This window comes from Carassius auratus, chromosome 43 (assembly GCF_003368295.1).
Source record: "Carassius auratus strain Wakin chromosome 43, ASM336829v1, whole genome shotgun sequence".
Classification (NCBI taxonomy): Eukaryota; Metazoa; Chordata; class Actinopteri; order Cypriniformes; family Cyprinidae; genus Carassius; species Carassius auratus.
The window spans coordinates 15,462,130-15,483,492 of NC_039285.1; the positions used below are offsets into that span (position 1 = coordinate 15,462,130).

At 36.5% G+C, this 21,363-nt stretch overlaps 1 protein-coding gene across 4 annotated transcripts in view; it reads right to left on the reverse strand.

Moving 5' to 3' along the window:
- The window catches only part of LOC113061786 (contactin-5), a 265,848-nt gene that overhangs the window by 6,884 nt on the left and 237,601 nt on the right, over positions 1-21,363 (reverse strand). For 3 of the 4 annotated variants that reach the window (XM_026231222.1, XM_026231224.1, XM_026231225.1), the window contains 5 exons: positions 20,639-20,759; positions 16,467-16,625; positions 12,981-13,130; positions 10,629-10,699; positions 2,197-2,431 (listed from right to left, as the gene is read on the reverse strand). In XM_026231222.1, coding sequence (XP_026087007.1) covers positions 2,197-2,431; positions 10,629-10,699; positions 12,981-13,130; positions 16,467-16,625; positions 20,639-20,759 — 736 coding nt within the window. The remainder of the gene's footprint in view (positions 1-2,196; positions 2,432-10,628; positions 10,700-12,980; positions 13,131-16,466; positions 16,626-20,638; positions 20,760-21,363) is intronic. The other variant, XM_026231223.1, reaches the window with a different exon arrangement.

Consider the following 21,363-nt stretch of genomic DNA (forward strand, 5'->3'; position numbering starts at 1 on the left):
CTCCACCGTGGTCGGCAGTCCACTAGCTCTTCCAGGCTCCCTCATCTCTCCGGCTCTGCCTTGGTCTGGTGTCGACCATCCTGTGTCTCTGGGTTCCACTCCCCTGGCTTCGTCTCATCCCTTTGTCCCTCCAGCTCAGTCAGGATCCTTCATCCTCTTGGCTCCTCCTCAGTCCTCTGTTACTCTGGCTCCACTGTGGCCTTCCGGATCCACGCCTTTGTGTCAGTCACTGGCCTCATCTGCTCCACCTAGGACCTCCGGATACTCCCCATGGCCCTGGCTCATGGGCTATCCGTCTTCATCTCGGGCTTCTCCACCATCCACGGAGTCGGCGAACATTCCTCCTCCATGGCTCCTTCCTCCCTCGTCCGCCATGGGCTGAGGTTATAGCTGTGGCCTTGGTCCTGCTTTGCTCCACCTGCTCCAAGTCCTTCTTGTTTTTTCTCTGGCTTCCCCTTCCATCGTCACCTCCCTGGACTCTGTCTTCCGGCCCCTTCCCAGGTGTCCGTGCTCCTCTTGACCCTCAAGTTACCACCCATGTCCCCCATCTTTTGTTCTACAGCGTGATGACTGTCTGTCGTGTCTTAGTACCTGTTTTTCTTTTTTGGTCATGTTTCATGTTCTTGTTTAGTGTGATTACTTTATGATTCCATGCACCTGTGTTCCCCTGATTGCCCTATGTTTATAAGCCCCAGTCTGTTGAGTTTGGTTTTGTCGGGTCTACTTGTTGATGTCAACCTCTCCTGTTATGTGTGTTCTCCTGGTTCGTCTGATGTCATAAAAAGCTTACTTCTTGATGTACTTCACATCTCCAAGTTCCTCCTGTTCCCCAGCAAAGCATGACACATTTGATATAATACATTTTCTGTTAACTCTAAATAATATATAATTAAGTGTCTGAAAACATTGTATTCAGTTCACTTAAGTATATTATTTTTATTTCAGTAATATGTATTCTTATTAAATACAGTATATATGTTGTGGCAGGAGGAGCCCAAGGGGCGGCGGCTTCTTCTAGTGGCTTCATCCCTCTCACTGGCCGCGGCCCTTGACGGGGATAGACGGCCTGGCATCCTGGCCTGATGGCCTTGTAAACGGGTGCAGTTCTCGTCCGGCAGCTCACGTCTCTGGTGGCGTGGGAATCCCTCAACGCACCCTTCCTGGACACATGAGGACACCATTGTGCATGCACTGGGGGAGAGAGACCGGTCTCCGTGGAGAGCTGCGCTGGGCTCTTCAACAGCAGCAGTGATGAGTAGGGCTGTCGCGATATACGTTAAATCAATTAATCGCAAGTAAAAAAAAAATAGCTTGATAATTTTTTCAGCTGCGATAATTTATTTTTTTAATAAAAAAAAAAATCTTAAATGTCATGATGTGGGGTTAGTCTGGAGCACAGCTGTGGACAGCCCACGGCAGAAAACACCCTCTCCGATGGCACAGATCTCCTGGGAATAAAGAGATAACGTCTCGCTAGAGTTTCCAGCTTTGGGAAGCGCCTTTCATTTGTCGCAAATTTATTTATGAAGAAAAGTAAAACCCTCTTTTTAAAAAAAAAAACAACAACAGTGAATTTCACCCCGAAGGAAGCTGATTGAGTTGGTCCTTGTCACATGACCTGGTGCGCTTGCGTCATTCTGAAAAGCTGAGATGTTTTAACTAGATGTGGTGCGGACGCGCCTGAAAAAAACGTGCGCATTGCGAGTGCATCTCTTCCATTATGAGCGTGCATACTGCATTTGAAATAACGAACTTGATCACATGTACCTGCATTATTATTATGCCATTATCATTATATTAGTTGAAACTGGTCTTAGGAGACAATATTATCGATTATCGCAATAATTTCTTGGACAATTTATCATCCAGCAAAATTTGTTATCGTGATATATATATATATATATATATAGTTATACTAAAATGTATTTCTTTTTTCAAAAGGGTATATAATGTTTTATCTCAGTATGTGTACTGTTGGATTTTGCATTTTGACTTTTGTATTTTTATACTGTAGTACCTACATCTTAAAATATGGCCACGATATCATACATCCATATACAGACCAGGATTTGTTGTTTGGTGATGTACTTAAAAGTTAAAAAAACTCTGTCTATACTGTTGAGCTGCGCGTTTTTGAAGTTATAGAAGGCAGCAATATATCCCATCAATCAGAGCAAGGACAAAACAGACCCTCACCTCCCTCTGCAGAAAACACAGTAACCACCTCGCTGAATGGCCCATCTCCTTTGTTGTTATACACCCCCACCCGCACCTCAAATGGTGTGAGAGGGGGGAAAGTCTCATCTCTGTATTTATAGGTGGTGGAGTCTGCCGAGGTCACCATTTTCTCTTTCCACCCACGTGTGCCATTGGCTCGGAATGCCACGATATAGCCGAAACCTTCTCCATTTTGGAATTCTTCAGAGATGGGCTGAGGATGAAAAAAAGACAATTCTTATGTGCTCTGGATTTATTTCCAGGGTGATAATGTTTCAAAGTCACACTGTTTACAAGAATTCTTAAATTATCGCTCAAAATATCGCTCAGTTTGCTTCACACAAAAATAAATAAATAAATTAATGAATAAAAAAAAATTCTCTGCAGTGGGATTGGAAATTGGAAAAGGATCCTAATAACAAACAGCCAGCTGTGCTCCAAGAAATGAGGGAAGGGTAAACGGTCATGCAGCAGGTTATTTATGAGGAATTTTGCTTGAGAATTATCAGCCCTGAAGATGTAGTCTGGCCAATTATTTGACTCCAGCACAATCCTGTGTAATGAAATAAACACATAAAAAGGCTATTTTCTGGTTATATTAGCAGGTGCTAGTTAAAAAATAAGTAAACTTTAACTAAATTAAAGTTTAAAATTCAATCGTGTCCTCTATTAACTGTGTGGAAACGGAATGTTAAAAGCATATTATGTTAAAGAGTCAACGCAGCCATGCTGGAACAACGACAACGACACTGACATCTGAACATTTAGTTCTGATTCTAATAATAATTTGAGCTTTCAAAATATCAGAGCCAGCTTTCATTTTATTACTATTATTGAAGTCAAACAGGAAATCAGAATTTAACCTACAGTACTTACAATACATCCTTTGGTAACATTTTATTTTAATGTGTCCTTGTAACATGTTACATGTTCTTACTATTATAATAACAATTAATTATGTATAATTACATGCAAGTAACCCTTATCCTAACCCTAACCATATAGTAGGTACATGTAGTTAATTAATATTACTCAGTATTACACTGTAACAAGGACACTTTATATTTAAATTTAATTAAAATATTTAAAGTGTAACCAATCCTTTATTTATTTATTTATTTTTTTTTCATGAATTTCTCTACTTTTTCAACCCTTCGCCCCATTAAGCCTTGATTCCATTCTTGTAATGATAACTTTTTACAATACTGATGGATTAAATCATGGCACGTTCTAATTTGTATTGATTTAATGATTCATTCATTCATCTTTCTAGAATGAACATCCTGCACTCTTAAAAAAAGCTCCCAAAAGGTGGGTTTCACAGTAATTCCAGTAATTTGTTTTCTTTCTTTCTTTCTTTCTTTCTTTCTTTCTTTCTTTCTTTAATTATATTTATTTTATTTCACGTGCTTACATGTCCCAAAATCCTATCCATTTCATATACTGACCAGAATAGAATCTATATTTAAGCTAATTATTATAATTTTTGTTAATTATATTATAAAATCACTTCCCTTTAAAAGAGACTCTATAACTTCTCATTGCCTTTTATGAAGCGGTCTACAACACAGGTTAATTTTACAGCCTGCACAATATTTGGCTGATCTACAAAGCCTTCAAAAACACAGAGAAGCTTTAAACATGTAACCACAAAATAATGTCAATCTCCATATTTTTCCAGTTAAATGACATTCTTTGTTATGTCGGTTCAGAGAAAGAGGCCACACTAAATGGCACAGAATTACATCAAAATGTCAAAGACTCCCAAATGAATCGGGGAGACTTTCAGTTGTAATGAAACAGAGGACTTGTGAATGTCAAGCACTTTGATTGTGAGCATGAACACATCAATTAAAGATGTGCTAATTCAACACATCCAAGCATACAACGAGAGCCCGCCATTGTTCTGTGAACCATATCAATGCGTTTTAAAAAGGGCTTGGTTCAGGCCCTCAAGTAAATAAACTGTGTGGGTGATGACATTTTGTGAATAACGAGTCAAATATCAATTAATCTATGGTGCAATGGCGGTGTCTTTGATAATCAGCTAGTGATAGTGAATGATGAATGCTAATGCTCTGCTCTAGATTGAAGTCCTTGAACATTTCACTGATTAAAATGTATAATATCAATATTTTATTATTTATTATGCACCTTTTCCCTGTGAACCTGTTTTTCAATCTTGCTGTGTACAATTAAAGTAGTCCACAAATCTTGTGAGACTTCGTTAGAGTCACTTCATGAATTTAACATCACAGTGCTGTGTTTGCCGCTGGTACAGGAATACCTGGTGCATGCACTTAGGATGCAATTAACAAATGATCTTACAAAATCCTATCTGATAAAACTGTGTGGACACATTCAAAGTTTTTCAGACAGCTGCGAATGGTGACTTTATTCTACATTAAATGATTGCAAGCATATTAAAATGTTAGAGTTCAACATATTAAGCAGAATGGACTAGGTTTCCACTATGTATTAGTGCTATAGTAATATTACTTTGCCCAGGCTTCAAAATACAAGTGGTGGGACAGTATTTTCCAAATGAATGGAGAAGTGACTCAGATTCAGCTTTGGAATGTTTTATTTGAGTCTAGTGGTTTAGGTGCTGTTCACACAGGAATCCAAAGGTTGACTCCTTAAATCAAAAACACAAACAATTAATAGCCAAATATGTGTGTCTGAGAGAGAGCCTATGGGATCACAAATAAACGCATATTGTGCGTACTGTGACAAATCTGCCGCATCTGCGCACAGAGATTATCAGTCTAAATGTTCTGCAAAATCAGTCAACGGTGAAAATCAGTAGTAGATTTCATTTAAAGTCCAACAGTTTTACACTAATATTGGACATAAACAAACACGTTAAAGTATTTAAAACAGGTAAGTTCATATATTTGGAGTAGTGTTGAATTGAACTGATGCATGAGTCATACAGCGCTTCGGACTGCGCACCCCATGACGAGATCTATGCACCGCCACAGAAACAAGAATGAGATGCATTCTAACATAACTGTGACATTAAACTCCGTTACTGAGGGCTCATTTAAAATATTGCACAAATACAGGCCATTCAGATTACTTGTTAAAGTGCAATGAAATTCCTTATATCTGCAGACGATGTACGTCTGTTTGTGGATGGAGACTTTTTAATGGCCAAAACTATGTATTTTGCATGCATCACATTATAGTGCGGTGTGCATGGAAATAAAAGGCGGCAGAGCGAACTTATCATCTATAGTGGTTCTCACGTAGTCCTACGTCATCACCACTTAGTGAGTGTTATAAGTTAAGTGGTCAGTCTTTAAGAGAAGGACTACATAAGAACCACGATACGTTTGCTCTGCCGTCTTGTTATTATTTTGTCTTTACTTTATTTCTAACACTAAGAAAGAGTTAATTTCTCATATATGAGAAGAGCGCATTGCCATTAAATGTGTGGGACACCAACTCCTCGTTTTCTATCTCTTTCATTTCATGGATTTAACGAGTTATCTGAGAAAAAGCGTTACAAATCTGGTGCTGAAGTGAAATAGCTGGGCAGTTTGATAATCTCTTGTGATTTTATTAGGATGGCAGTTACTAATAAAAAAATACTAATACTAATAGTTATAATTATTATAATTTAATACATTAATAGGATAATGAGCCTAATATCGTCTTGACTATCGTCAGAGACACCTGTTTATGGCGATATCTCTGACTATCGTCAATCCACGATACTATCATCTATCTGCACAACCCTAATAGGAATTCATAATGAGCGTAAGCAAATTATAAATGCTTTAAGATTTCACTTACACACAGTTGCCAATTATACCATGCAATTATAAAGCACTTCTTCTGATACATCTTTTATTTCTAGAGGAACATTTGCTAATTAAGGTGAGTATTCACAATGTGGTTAGCATTTTACTACGCTAAAACACCTAAATCATTCTTTTTTTTTATCTTGCTTGATGTTTTTCTGAGGGGGGATATATCAGAGTCTGTCTGTGACAACTGCCAGGCATTTAATAGAATGGAATGCAATCTATTAAGGGAGATAGAAATTTAATTAAAATCTAAGCCGGCAGATTTAAATCTTGGGCAATTTTAATAATTGACAAACACCTGTACTCTCCTCTCTTTTTGGCAGCGAATCTGTCCGTCACGCCAAATATTGACTGATTTCCACCCGCTTCCTAAATTATCACGTCCCTTGGCGGCAGCACTCAAAATAAGATGCAGACAGATGATGGAAGTGAATAAGCTGTACCTTCGCACTAAATACTTTAGCACACACCTTTAGAGCCATGGCAGTGTAATTAACTCACTCTAGTGTTTCTAGCAATTGAATTAACATCCCTTGAACCAACATTATTGGTGCTGGCTGAGCCTTTCTGCATGGGGCGACCAATAAATATGCATTTTAAAAAAGGACAAATCAGTTCTGCTACAAAATGAAGTGGAACATGCATCTAAAAAGACTATTTGGCAAAGGAGTTGCACCCACAGTGCAAATGGAGTCTGCTGGCGGTCTGATATCAGTATGCATGGTGGGCCATGGCAGGCATTGTATTGGAAAGGGGGCAAGTGTAATGGTCCAGTCCATTGCTCCTGGTGCCCATAATACTATTTCTCTCGCTGCAGACACTAATAAGCAGACGGGCCGAGCTGTTTAGTTATTCATCCTGTTTAATAAGCAGCTCTCTGCCCAGCCACCCTGGTCTTCCACAACCGCCTAGAGATAATTGGAGAGGCAACGCAGCAGCCAGTTCAATGTGCCCTGAATGCCAAAGCAACACCGCAACTTCCCATATCCACCAGTATTGATTGGAGATGCAGAGCCAATTCAGTGGTTCTAAAGTGGTTAATCAGGACACAGACAAACAGGGTGGAGCCAAAAAAGAGCTATATGGGATTGTGCCAGAGAAGAGGACATTAACGCTTGCACATTGCTGGGGAAGCTACATTAACACATATCTGTTTTCTGGGATTGATGATTCACTATTCACTAACAGGTGTGACTCCCAAATTTACTATTTAGATGTGACCTGAATCCTGCATGAATTGTCAAAGTCAAGCCTTTTCAGTACTCCCAGGAGTCGATGATGACACAAATCTATTTAGTCATATATTGGTTTTGTCATACAGTTTTTTTTTTGTTTTTTGCCATACTCTGTCTCTGCTGCAGTTGTCTCACACCACACCAATTCAGTGTTGGACTTTGAGTGAAGTAATAACTCATCTTGTCAACAACTCCTTTCTTTAAAATTTGAAACCATTAATGAGAGTTTTAAATAAGGTGGTTAAAGGGTCTTTGCTAGAAAAGGTTAAATTCCCGGTATGAGAGTCTTGGCAACTGAAGTATTATTAAATTCATAAACCTGTTCAGTCACCATTATGTCCTTGAGTAAAGCACTCAGGCTCCGGGGGGACAGTCCAATTAATGCGTTGCAAATCGTTTTGGTTTAAAAGCGCCTGCTAAATGATATGTAATTTAATATGATGTCTCAAAACAGCACCCGAAGCTCCTGTCAGGATACCTGCTAGCTTGTCTCTTAAAGTGATACAGCAGTAAAGAATTAACGCTTGATAAATCTCCAGTGTGTTTAAAACAGGCAAACATTGAACTCACAATGTGTTTACAGCTCTAAGCAACATATAAAAACCTTTCTAGTGTATAGACACGTTCTGCGTGTTGTGAACTCGTTGAGGGCTTATAATTGAACTGTCACTGTGAAAACAAAATTAAAACTCTGATTATTCTGTAGTTACAGTGAAAACCTCCTCAAGGGGAACTCAGGAAGTCATCATGGTAAAAACATTCCATTGCATCTGGAATGAGGCTTATCTTATTTTCTCACTAAGGTATACAGTAGTGCAAGTATATCATCACTTCAGCGTACATCTGTTCATCAATACCCCAGTTAATCGCACCTTTAAATGTTTAAAACTTCAGTTAGTGTGTAATGTTGTTGTTAGAGTATAAATAAGATCTGTAAAATTCTAAAGCTCAAAGTTCAATGCCAAGCGAGATATTTTATTTAACAGAATTCGCCTACATCGAACGACCAGTTTGGACTGCATCCCTCTACTTCCTGCAGTAACGACGTCAATAGAACCGCTTTTACTAACCTCCGCCTACAGGAATACACAAAAAATGGGGCGTGGTCTTGGTGCACTCGCACGGAGAAGAGGATGAGTCACATTTGTGTTTGTCGCCATGTTGTAGAAACGCTGTTATTTTCATCTCTGAGTCCAATCACCTTTGTTTGGCCTTCACAGGGACACTGTACTTACAGAGATCAATGGCTACAATTTATGTTTAACTGGGTTCCTGAAAATTATAATCCACATGTAAAACTATGTGCAGCACATTTTGCTGAGGAAAGCTTCCACAATCTCAATCAGTTTAATGCCAGATTCGCACAAAGATTATTCTTGAAAGATGGAGCAGTTCCCTCTTTGTCTGGAGAAGGCATTGTTTATGGACCACAACCGGTAAGTGTATTTTATTATTTCAGTTGGTGCGTTTAACAGTTTCTGTAACTTATTACACAAAGGGCAACGCTGTTTAGCTTTGTTAACTACAGTAGATGTGCAAAAAAAAATCGAATGCGATTTTCACTCGTATCTCATTCTGTGATTAGAAGTACATCTCCAGCACGTGCGTTCAGATCAGGATTGCCAGGTTTTCAAAACAAATCCTGCCCACTTGTTTCTTAAAACTAGTGTGCTAAGCTGCTGTCGAATTACAACACAGGAACCGCTGGCCCAATCAGAACTCGTTACGTATTTCAGAAGGAGGGACTTTATAGAACAAGGAAGACATCAGCCCGTTTTTATGACAGTGAAAACAGCGGTATAGAGATAAGTGAATTGTGTGAAAAATACTGTGTTTTTTTACACGCGAAACATGAACACATGTTATATTGCACACTGTAAACACAATCAAAGCTTAAAAAAAAACATGAAAAAATGTGTCCTTTAACTGGCTTCATTTGGAACCCTTTTTTCTTGTCTTTTTTTAAACGTGTTTATGTGTACAACAACTCCCCTCACATCAGTGCACAGATCCAAAGGTGATCTGTCCATTAGCATACTAGAACACAGTAAAAAAACTAAAACATAACATTTATTGACTGGATGTTACTACAGCATTGTATAATTTCAGATAACATATTTCCAAAAAAAAAAAAAAAAAAAACACCCAAGAGCTCTGAAACTAGGTTAGTCTAATGTTTATTTTCCATTTCTTGTTTGACCATTTCCATTTTTTAAATAATATGTGGGAGTGACCATGACTGTCAAACATCTAAAACAAATAAGGTACAGAAACAGTTTACGACTCTATATGTCTTCTGAAGCCAATCGATATGCTGCAGCTCTCAAATTTCATTCTCCATTCCACATATTGGAAAATGACTGTCATATTATATTACAACATATTTGAAAACCAGTCAGTGACATCAAACCTGGCACAGCACATTAATGTGTATTTTTCATTTTGCTAGTACATGAATGAAACTAGATATGGCAGCGATACTACTTTATACTTATTTATCACAAAAGTTGTATTTTTACAATGTATTTTTACAATGTAAATAAATCAGTTTTTAAACTTATACTTAAGATATTTGGAAGAATGCTGTTAATCAAACTGTTGCCGGAAGCCACTGATATCCATATACGGAAGAAAATAAATAAAAATAAAATAAAAAATAATATGGAGTTCAATGACTACCAGCAACTGTTACACACATTCTTCAAAATATCTTCCTTTGCGTTCATCAGAAGAAATTATTTAGGGTAAGTAAATGATGATAGAATTTTCATTTTCAGTTTTTTAAAACAGATTCAAGAACACTACATGTGCACATTCAATACTGCATTTGATGAAGACTTTCATGACTGTTTAAGAAAAGAAGAATTAATGGGAAAGCATTTTGTGTGACATTTCCTCAGTCTACAAACCAACACAACTTTACATAAATAGATGAATGAATATGTATAAATGACTAGTTAGCATTTGCAAATAGTCCGTTTTCCTATTAAGCCTATTTAATGTTAATAATTAGGGAAAAGTAAGGCTTGCAGAGTATTACAAATGTCATAGCAGATTTGGAATAAAATGGCACCACTTCTCAGTCCTTTTAACTTCCAACCGCATTAACACAAAGCACAAGATTTAATTTAGAATATAGTCATTAATCTGTTCTTATAGGGTTTGGGACTGTAAGTGTAGCAATGCTTCAATAGGCAAATTGCAATGGTGGCAATTAAAACAGGATACAATTACGAACGCTCAAGTCAATTAGCTGTGTGAATCTATTTGGCCAGGAACTGCAAGTCTTTTATGCCATATTCATTAGAATAGCAAGAGTTCACAGTAGGGAGTCCATTGTGCATGCTGAGAGTAAACCTACCTCCCAGGATATGACCAGCTCATGCCTGCGGCCGTTCCCCCCTCTCACGTTGACAGGGGCTACTGATGGAACTGCAAACATAGAAATACTGTAATGCATTATATTATTAGTTTAAAGTTTCTATTAGCTAAAATCTCTATGCATAAATGTGAGTGGTGCATTGCTTGCTAATTACAACTAATGATTAATTAATGCTTGGCTGTCAAAACAGAGGAGGAAATTTCACTCTATAGTTGAACAACCATGAATTACTGAGTCGAGAAACAGTATAGCAATATACTGAAACAGTATAGCAGTTTTTTTTTTTATCACTTATTTACTCATGTAAACAAACAGATAATTACAAAGGCACTGTTTTGTGGGATAATAAATTAGACAACAAAGGCTTATTGGGAGAAAAAAATTCTACCTAACTTCTATAGTTAAAATTTTCATGCAGTTCTTTGCACATTAATTTAGATTTACATAATATTTATTTATTTGGCAGACATTTTTATCTAAAGTGATTGCATAACAAGGTATACTTTTTATCAGTTATCTTGCTGTATTGGTGTTACTAGCGGCATGTTCTACTATTTAAGCTACAGGAAGGCTATGTTATGACCTCAAAACTATTTTCTTATAGTGGATGACTTGTAAACTAATACATACTGATGTTTTTATCACATAATCAGATCCATATGTATGGCTTTTCTGATATGTAAACTTGCTCTGTAGCTCACCTGGTATTGCATTGCACTTGTTATATGGAACACTTGAGTAAGAGACCAGTGAAACACAAGTCACAATAAAAAAAAAATATAGAAATAAAAAAGGCTTGTTAACACTGCCAAGTAGAGTTCAGTGTAGGTGGTACTTTTCTTTATGGCACTAATCACCAGACATTTAATTTCTGAACTGAGGCAATACTGTGTAGATCCAGTGTAATAAAATGTTCCCAGGTTCACATTGATCTGTTTTGGTTAAAACTGAACAAACTTTTAGCATCACTCACTGGATATTTACGTTTGAAATAGTAATGAGACTTGCAACAGGCATGCAATATTTTGCAGTAATTTCACCACATTCACATTTTTTTCCAATGAAACTGGGTTGAAATGAGATATTATTGATTTTTTTCAGACAACAAAAGTTCAAAGTTTGGGTCAGAACCAGACTTAGGTCACTATTCATAAAAAAAAAAAAAAAAAAAAAAAAAAAAAAAAAACCTTTTTACCTAAACAGATGATAGAATAGATCATTCTCATCAGGGGTGGGCGATCTGACAATTTTATATCATAATCAGTCTTGAAGACTTCAACAGCCTACTTCTCAAGTGAATCGTAGAGAACGTGATCTTTTATGTCTTCGTAATAATGTGAAAAATACAGCAATAACTACATACAGTACTAGATGACTGACTGTCCAGATTATATCGCACATCTCTATTATGAGCTAGCAGTAGAAATGTGATGAATCAAATCTTAGTTTCAGTTTGTATTTTAGTAAAATGGTCATTGTACCACATACCGTTCATTTCATTTAAAGCGGTGTGCTTCAACCACTACTTAAAAAAAGCCTAACAATGTCCAAATTGGTCATATCATGTAATGTGTAATGTGTCATAAAAGCTAGTCTACAAAGTACAGTAGGTATAGAAATTTATTTTGTTTTATCCAGATGTATTTACTATATCATTAAGATATAACACCAACATGTAAAAAAATGTCTCTACGTACTTTGCATATCTAGACTTCGCAATATTTGCCAAATTGTATTGTGCTTTTAGTTGTTTTATCAATTTCAAAGCTCAACAGCTGCAGAATTATTACTGTATGGAAAAGTACTCAGTGAAGATTCTTTAAAATTTTTAGTTTTGGTCTCCACGGCTAAAAATAACAAATGAATGGTGGCATATGATGACAGACTGCAACAGTTCAGTCGGTTTAAATAATGATTAAAAAGAAGCTGTCATCATTTTCTTGCTGCGCAATCAGGCAGACCTGCTGAATGTTTTTGAACCAAAGCGTGTTGAAGCGAGGGTTTTGTTCTCTGTAAATAGAGAATTCTGCAGCCTCTTTGCCTGAGGGCACAAGTGCCTTCTGCTTCAGCTCAAACACCAAAACTTGTTTAAATTCATGTAAGCGGCTTATTTTCCACTTCTCCTCCAATTAAAATAGAACCAGGGTCACCCTGGATGTTCAGATGGGTGACAGCAGTCGTAAAAATGTGTCACAACATGCAGCTACACAATCCCCCGAGTGGAGGATAAATGAGGCTTGAGAGAAGACTGTTTGTTTATTTAGATTTCTATTCTATTGGAGGACATTTAGCTCAGTGACATTCATGGGTGAATGAACCAATGACAGATACCTGCTTCCTTAGTGCGGACCGCTCTGGAGGGGATGCTCGGGTCGCCTGTGCCTATGCCGTTCGTGGCCACCACCCGAAACTCATACTCCACCCAGGGGTTGAGCTCCACTGCCACGGCAGACTCCATGTTTCCTGTCACCGGCTCTGGATCTAAGGGGGATGTAGAGCACAGCGGAGAGGTACCAAAACAAGTGAGGAATCAATACAGCTTAAAACACAAGCAAAGATTTAAGATTTGACATCTACTAAGAATGTCTAAAGTAAAATGAAATAGTATGCTCGAGCTAAACACACACACACACACACACACACACACACACACACACATATACATATATATATAAAACCTGCGTAATGTTTTATTGTTAAGTTGTAGTAAAATCATCAAAAAATCAATTCAGTAAATGTACAAGACTGTGTTTGCCCGGAGGACTGGCTCCTCATTCTACACACCTCATTTCAGTCCAGGCACACATTTGGCAGAGGACCAAACCTCTGGGCTAACTTCTGTCTACAGTTAAGGGCTGTACATAACCTGTGGGACCACATCCCTGCTCCAGGCGTGAGACTGTGAGATGATAAACTCCCAGATGATCCCCAAAAATATTCTTATTGCCACTGGCTCTTGTGCTTTTAAAATAATGCTTTTTAAAATTTTGAACAAAATTGAGAATCCAAACAGGTGCAACCTAAAAAAAAGCTTGAGTAATAAGTTTTACACACACACACACACACTGTACTTGCATTTGTGGTTTACTTGTCTCGCCATATTCAAGTCTCAATATTCTCAATTCAAGTCCTCGCACCCCACTGCTCTGCACATTAGATACGTTTCTTTTACGACTTCAGATGTCTTACGTTCTATTCGGACGTAAGTGCCCTGCGAAGTGGACATCACAGGACATTCTACCATAATTCCAGTTCGAAACGAACCTATATGTTCCATTTAAAATGCATTGAAGTGTGCGAGATGTGAATTTACATTTACATTTACAGAGGTATAGGATGACACACTTGTCCGTGTGTGGAGACTTTTCTGCAGCATATATCCGTTAATGAATGTTCTGAAGTCAGGTCAACTTTAACAGGTTTGCCCTGCTCAGGAAGTATGTAGCAATGAAAACTGTGTAGGGACAATGACAATGGGAATACAGTTCATGCACGGAGCTCACCAAACAGGTGTTAAAGAGAGACATGAAAAATATGAAGAGCTTGTGGGTGTGAGGACTGCAATTGAGAAACGCTTGAGTAATGGTTTTTATACTTGTTACATGTGCATGTATGTGTGTTGATTTATTTAATTAATTATTTTTATTATTATTATTGCAGATTCCTTACAGCTGCGAACCATTATGTTGCTTTAAAGATGCCATGTTGCCACATTCTAGAGGTAGAACTTGAGCGGCCGTCCTGACATGGAGCTGTGCTCTTTGTTGTGTTTTCCTTTTATTTTCCTTAACTATTTTTCCAACACTTTGTTCATATTATGTTATCTTAATACACTCCCCTAACTGACCAAGTCTTTGTGTCATCCCTCTCTTACGTTATGGCAGCGTCTGTAACAATACTGTACAAACTGTATTTTCTATCGCCCTACACCAACCCTACACGTAAAGTCTTTTGTTTTATTGTGACACATGAAGTCTCCTCATAAACTATATACATTCCAGTACACACACACACACATATAACAAATCTATCCATCCATCCATCCATCCATCTATCTATCTATCTTGTCTGTCTGTCTGTCTGTTGGTTTTAAACATATACTAAAAAGTAAATTTAAAAAGTAAACAGTGTTTTAATCTGTTTGTCATGCCTTAAAGAGTTTCTACAGTAAAAATGTATCATATTTTAAAGAAAATACAACTAACTTTGAAATTACATATTTGGATGTGCTTGTGATGTATGCTAAAAAGTCCTACTTAAGAGGGTAAAAAAAAAAAAAAAACATACTAAAGTTGAATTGTCTAAAAAACGTTTAGTTTACAATAAAGTACACTCTTTTAAAGTAAATTATTTAGTATGCTAGTATAGACATGCTGTCTGAAATCTACACCACACTGAGTTACTGTGTAGTTGCAAAAGTCAAACTAAAGTTTGTTACATTCCCAGCGGTCCTTGTTGCTCATGTCACCTCAAATCTCTTATTGGAAATGAATGACTTTGAACACTTTGCCAGGATGAATGCCCCTTTAGGCCTACTCTATTCCTACAAGAGAAATGCAGAGTAAAGACATAAAGTGGTAGCAGTGGCTAAGTTTACATGCAACCAAATAATTGTAATCGGATTGAAGGTGATGGTTTATTCCTTTTCTAATATGATTGACAGTGCATGTAAACTCTCAATCAGATTTAATGCTTTTATGCTTTATATCTCTTACTGTCATCCGTGTGGAATGTTCAGACTGAAAAGTACAATTCATCCGTATAAAGTTGACATCATTGCATAAAACTTTGCTATTATCCAAAGCAGACTGCTAATGTTTGAGCAGATGACACAAAAAGCAGTTGTCTTTGGATAATAGCAGATAATTACAAGTGGTATAACAGTCAAGGTACCCAAAATAAAGTTATTGACTGTTTTTGCTCTGTATTAGTTTGTCTGAACTAATTACTAAATCTGAGAGCTAGATAATTGGGTGAATTTCAAAAATCCTGAATTTGATCAAATATTTTGCATAATGATAATATTTGTTATGGAAAATATATTTAGATTTTGGGATGAACTATGACTTGTGAGATTCACGCAATTCCAGATGATGTTCAAGTTAACCTACTAACGACATTCAATTTAATTTGCCTTACAATTTCAGCCAGTGACATTTAAAAAAGCACAACAGACATTTAATAGAGGCCCACTGGGCTCTTGTCACACATCCTCACAAACAGATGGGAGAAAAAGTCAACTCCCAGCGCTCGAGTCTGCATTCAGAGACACTGTTTACAACATGCTGAAAGCCAAAGGTTTGAAGTGAGATCTCATGAAACAAGAAATATAAGAATATATTTCAGTATTTGAGTAAGATTTAAACTTCCATACGTAATCTGATAAATTAGTTAAAACTTGGTCCAAAACTAAATTTAAAAGGAATCATACACATTATAATACAATTGTTTTGAAAGAAGTTTCATATGCTTTTGAACTCTTATGCTCAAAGCTGCGTGAATTAAAGAAAAATTATAGTAAAACAGAAATTTGATTATTGTGATAATTGCTCAAGTATTTATACTGATATATTTATATTGAGTAAAACTCAGAACTAGCTGAGTAGAACTGTATAATAGCTGCTATATGACATATACAATACAGCAGTGATCTATTAGAGCATGAATATGATTTGAATTGCTCACATAACCCGCATCACTTAAACATGCATGCACACACACACACACACACACACACACACACACACACACACACACACACACACACACACACACACACACAGACATTAATTCATCATTGTGTATAGTAGTGATTACCGGTTTTCACTGTTTGCCAGCCCAAAGAGACAGGGCTTCTTGCCTGTACATTATAGGTGGTGATTGGACTGTGGTTGTCAACGCCATGGCTCCATGACAACGTCGCAGTGGTATCCGTGATCTCCTCTACAATCACCACTCCAGGAGGTCCAGGCGGGCCTGGAAACAAATACCATCACGGAGTCAAACTAAACTGAAGGAAACATTTAACAGACTTTCACACATTTCCCCACTAATGTTTAGTTCTTCCAGTGTTTAATAACAATTCGGGGTGTTCTGTCCCCTGATTGAGTGGACCATGTTTCTGAACACTCAGTAGGCATTTGCCCCTTATTAATGTTTTGGAACTAAGGTGGGTCAATCATTGTACGCTACCCGCCAAAGGTTTAGAATGATACATTTTAATTATGTTTTTGAAATTATTCTTATATGCTCACCAAGTCTGCATGTACTTGGTTAAAATACAGCAAAAACTGTAATACTGTGAAATAGTATTACAATTCAAAAGAACTGTTGTCTATTTGACTATATCCTAAAATGTAATTTATTCCTGTGATGCAAAGCTGAATTTTCAGCATCATTACTCCAGCCTTCAGAGTCACGCGATTCTTTAGAAATCATTCTAATATGCTGATTTGGTGTTTATTAGTACTCGGTTATTAAGAATGATTCTGATCATTATCAATGTTTTAAACATTTTTTACCTCAGGATTTATTAATGAATACAATTTTTAAAGAACACAACTTATTTGAAATAAAATGCTTTAATATTACAAATATATTTACTGTCACTTAACTGTGACTTTATTGAAAGAAAGAAAGAAAGAAAGAAAGAAAGAAAGAAAGAAAGAAAGAAAGAAAGAAAAAGTTTTTTTTTTTATTTAAAGCAGCATTAGGTAACTTTTGTAAAAATATATTTTTTACATATTTGTTAAACCTGTCATCATGTCCTGACAGTAGAATATGAGACAGATAATCTGTGAAAAAAATCAAGCTCCTCTGGCTCCTCTCAGTGTCCTATTGCCATTTGCAGTTACGGACCGCTCCCGTTAAGAAACAACCAATCAGAGCTGCGGTCCGTAACTTTGTTTGTGTTCAAAATGTAGAAAAAAGTATATAATAAGCGAAGTACACCATGAATCCATTTTCCAAACCGTGTTTTTAGCTTGTCCTGAATCACTAGGGTGCACCTATAATATTTGGACTATTTTAGATTGCTTTGGGGGTAGATCTCTAGATCTAGTTCAGACTCATATGAAACTCGTTCATTGAAGGGCGTATTCATTCACTACATTGAACAAATCACATACTCTGTCACATCTCATACTCGAAGGCTATCGGCTTGAGGTTGAGTAATTCTTTGACAGGATGAAATGGTTCAGTTACCCGGTTCACCCAGCTGCACATGCGCTACTAATAGCGCCGCGCTGCTGTGGAGGGAGGAACTTCACTGAACGAGAAATATGAGTCAGTGGATTACGTGAACGAGAATGATTCGTTCACCTAAAAGATTCGTTCAAAAAGAACGATTCGTTCACGAACGACACATCACTAGATTCTTCATAGACATAAACAGAGAGAAGTAGTTCCGGCTACGATGTTCTTCTGCAAGACACAAGCAGTTCTGTTTATTAACCGCTAGAGCGTCAAAAGTTACCAACTGCAGCTTTAATTCATTTTTATTGATTTATGTATTGTTTATGGTAATGTTTCACTAAAACATAAATCAGTACAGTTTTTTTTTTTTTTGTAAGATTAATAATAATAAGAAATGTTTCTTGAGCAGCAAATCATCATATTAGGTATTCTCACTATGAACTAACTATTAAATATCACATTTGCCTTCATAAACATCTCATTTGCTGCTTATTAGTAGTTAGTAAAGTAGTTATTATGTTTAGGCATGGGGTAGAATTAAGGGGAACTAAAATATGTCCATGCATTAATATGCATTAATTAAGGCATAAATATGTGCTTTTTAAGGTAAGTACTAATAAACAGCCACCATGCTAGTACTATGCATGCTAATATGCAACTAGAAGAATTAGTCCCTAAACTAGTGTCTTACCATAAATTTTTAAGGATAATGTGACACTGATGACAATACAGTTTTGACATCACAAGAATTTTTATAAAAAAATATATTGAAACCATTGTTTTTAATGATAGCTCAAATATACGCAGGCTTAGTGAGCATACAAGTCTCCTCTCAAAAACATAAAAATGTTAATTATTTCAACCTTTTGACCACTAGTCTAATTTTTTTTTATTTTAGTGTAATCAACGAGATGACGAGAAACACAGTGTATGTGTATGCATGTGAAATTCAAATCCCACTCAGTCTTTACAAAGATTTCCTTAACCGCGGAATGATTTTGGATGACAGATCTCTCGGCAAGGATTTCACACTCTTTAAAGAATATGCTCTCTTTCCTCTTTATGTCTTTTATGTGTAGTCTGGCAGCCCTCTTAGGCATGGTTGAATGGTGAAACGTTATTCAGTCTTAAACTGTGTTCATATATATATATATATATATATATATATATATATATATATATATATATATATATATATATATTTCTCAGCCTTTAAAACTAAATGCAATCACTGTGTGCAACTGGGTGAAGAGGAAACAGTTGTAACAGAGAGGCTGACATCTGCTTCGGCCAATGAAAGTCAACATTCTGCGTGGTTTGAAAAGAGACGTGTTAAAGGTTGGACTGAAAGGTGCCTTTGCATTTGAGGATATTAATATGCATGGTGCGTCACCATGGCAGCAGCAGCAGGGGTTTCTGTTTTATGTCTGGATGGAGACCACAAAAGGGTTTTCTTGTATTAGAGAGAAAGCAGTGCACATGTGGATGCACTCTGGCCAACATCATGAACACATGTGGCTTAAGATCCACTAGGGCAGACAAAACATTTCTTTGTAGGCCAACAGTGTTTGAGGCATTGATAAGCTAATGACTCTGCTTGTTCACAAGAGAACTGTACAACACATCATGCAGCTGTGGGGAGACAAGGAAGTGAGGTTTTGTACAGGAATAACATCCAGTTGATATCGATGAGACTATTTTTAATTAACAAGCTGTTAATTAAATAAGAAGCAGCAATATCTTGTAGGAAGAAATTACTTGTGATTCTAAAGTGCAGAAACTCTTCATAAAACATGAACGACATTCACAATTAGTTAACAGCCATAATACAATGCGGCTCCAAGAAAACAGTATGTTTAGTGTGAAATAATGCAGGGCAGGATATGATTTTCTTCATGATGATGAATTTGGATAGTGAAAGCAGGCCATGATTTGATTGGTTAATATTAGCATGCAGCAGGAAATAAAAGGCTTTTTATAGAGCAGTGGTTCTCAACCTTCCTGTTTCAAATGCCCTCTGATATATTTGCTGTAATTATGATAGTGCTGCTAGTTTTCAAACAGTTTTAATTAACAGAAACTGTGATTGTATCTATTAAATGAATGAGATAATATTTATTTTCTATAATATAATATATTATAATATTCTATAATATTCAACATTTGGATTCTCATGTTTATAAAAATAATTATCAAGAGGAAAACTGCATTTTATATAATTTTAACTGAAAGTAAATTAGGTCCATTTAAATTTCTTTTCAGTTTTAGCATCCTTTTAAAATGATATTTTGCATACTAATTTAGTGGGTGCAATCAATTTACTAAATTAATAAATTATGTATGTCCACCTCCAATACAAGATCACATGGGTGGGTCAAATACATCTATGTCTTCTATATCTGTATCTATCCACAAACACACACACACACACACACACACACACACAATTCCATATTTAAAAATATGTGAAATATCTTATTCAGGTCACTACTAAACAAAACTGTAACCAAACTATTTAAAGTTATGTGTAATATTTACACAACCTTGTTCATGTCATCGGAAAAGAAAATGTTTCAGAATGCTGAGAGTTTTTTTTTTTTTTTTTAGAAAACAAACACCTGTTTCTTTCAATAATGCAGAGTAATTTGATCATGCCTTATAAAACCTGGGAAATGTATTCAGAAAGTCAACATGTTCAATTTTGATTTTGTGTTATTTGTAAATATGCTGTAATCACAGTTTTTTTTTTTTTTTTTTTTTTTTTTTATCCAAAAGTGTGTTTTTGGCATACTCACCTCTAACTAGCAGCTCAGCTTCTGCAAGCACATTGTCTGCACTGGTCTGAGCATGACAGCCATATTTCCCAGCATGCTTCAGGAGGATGCTCCTGATCATCAGATCTGCTGTGGAGGACTGCTAAATAAAGGGGGGAAAAAGAAAGCACAAAGGAAAACTTTGTGAAGTAAAAAGATAAATAGAGCTCTGTGCAGTGCTTGACACCTGAGCAATGGGCTGCTGCTTACAGCCTCTATTGGCTTGTGTGGATTAAGAGATTCCTGTTTGGTTTAAGAGCATGTGCACCATTATTATCCTCAATCTGGTCTTCTCTGGAAATGAGAAACGCCCTGGGCGAGACTGCAAATAATTCCAGGGTCTACAGGCAGCTCTTTGGTACAGAGGCTTACAGCTAATTTACAGCAAAATTACAGCACATGAATCAGGCAGCTGGGTGCTGCACAACTGCTTAACACATATGTGCTGACTTTGAGGAATATTCCACTTACATTACCCCATATACAAAAGAAAAATAGACTAACTATAAAATCAATATTTTCAGATAGACTATTTTCATTAAACAGAATTTCCCTAATTTACACTGTCAGTCACTATTTTTTACTTTTTTTTTTCTTTTTTTTTAAGAAAAGTTTAAAATAAATAAATAACTCTATTCTTTTACAATCTGGAGTAATTTAAAATAATAATACAAAAATACACATTAGTCTAAAAGTCTGTAAACATA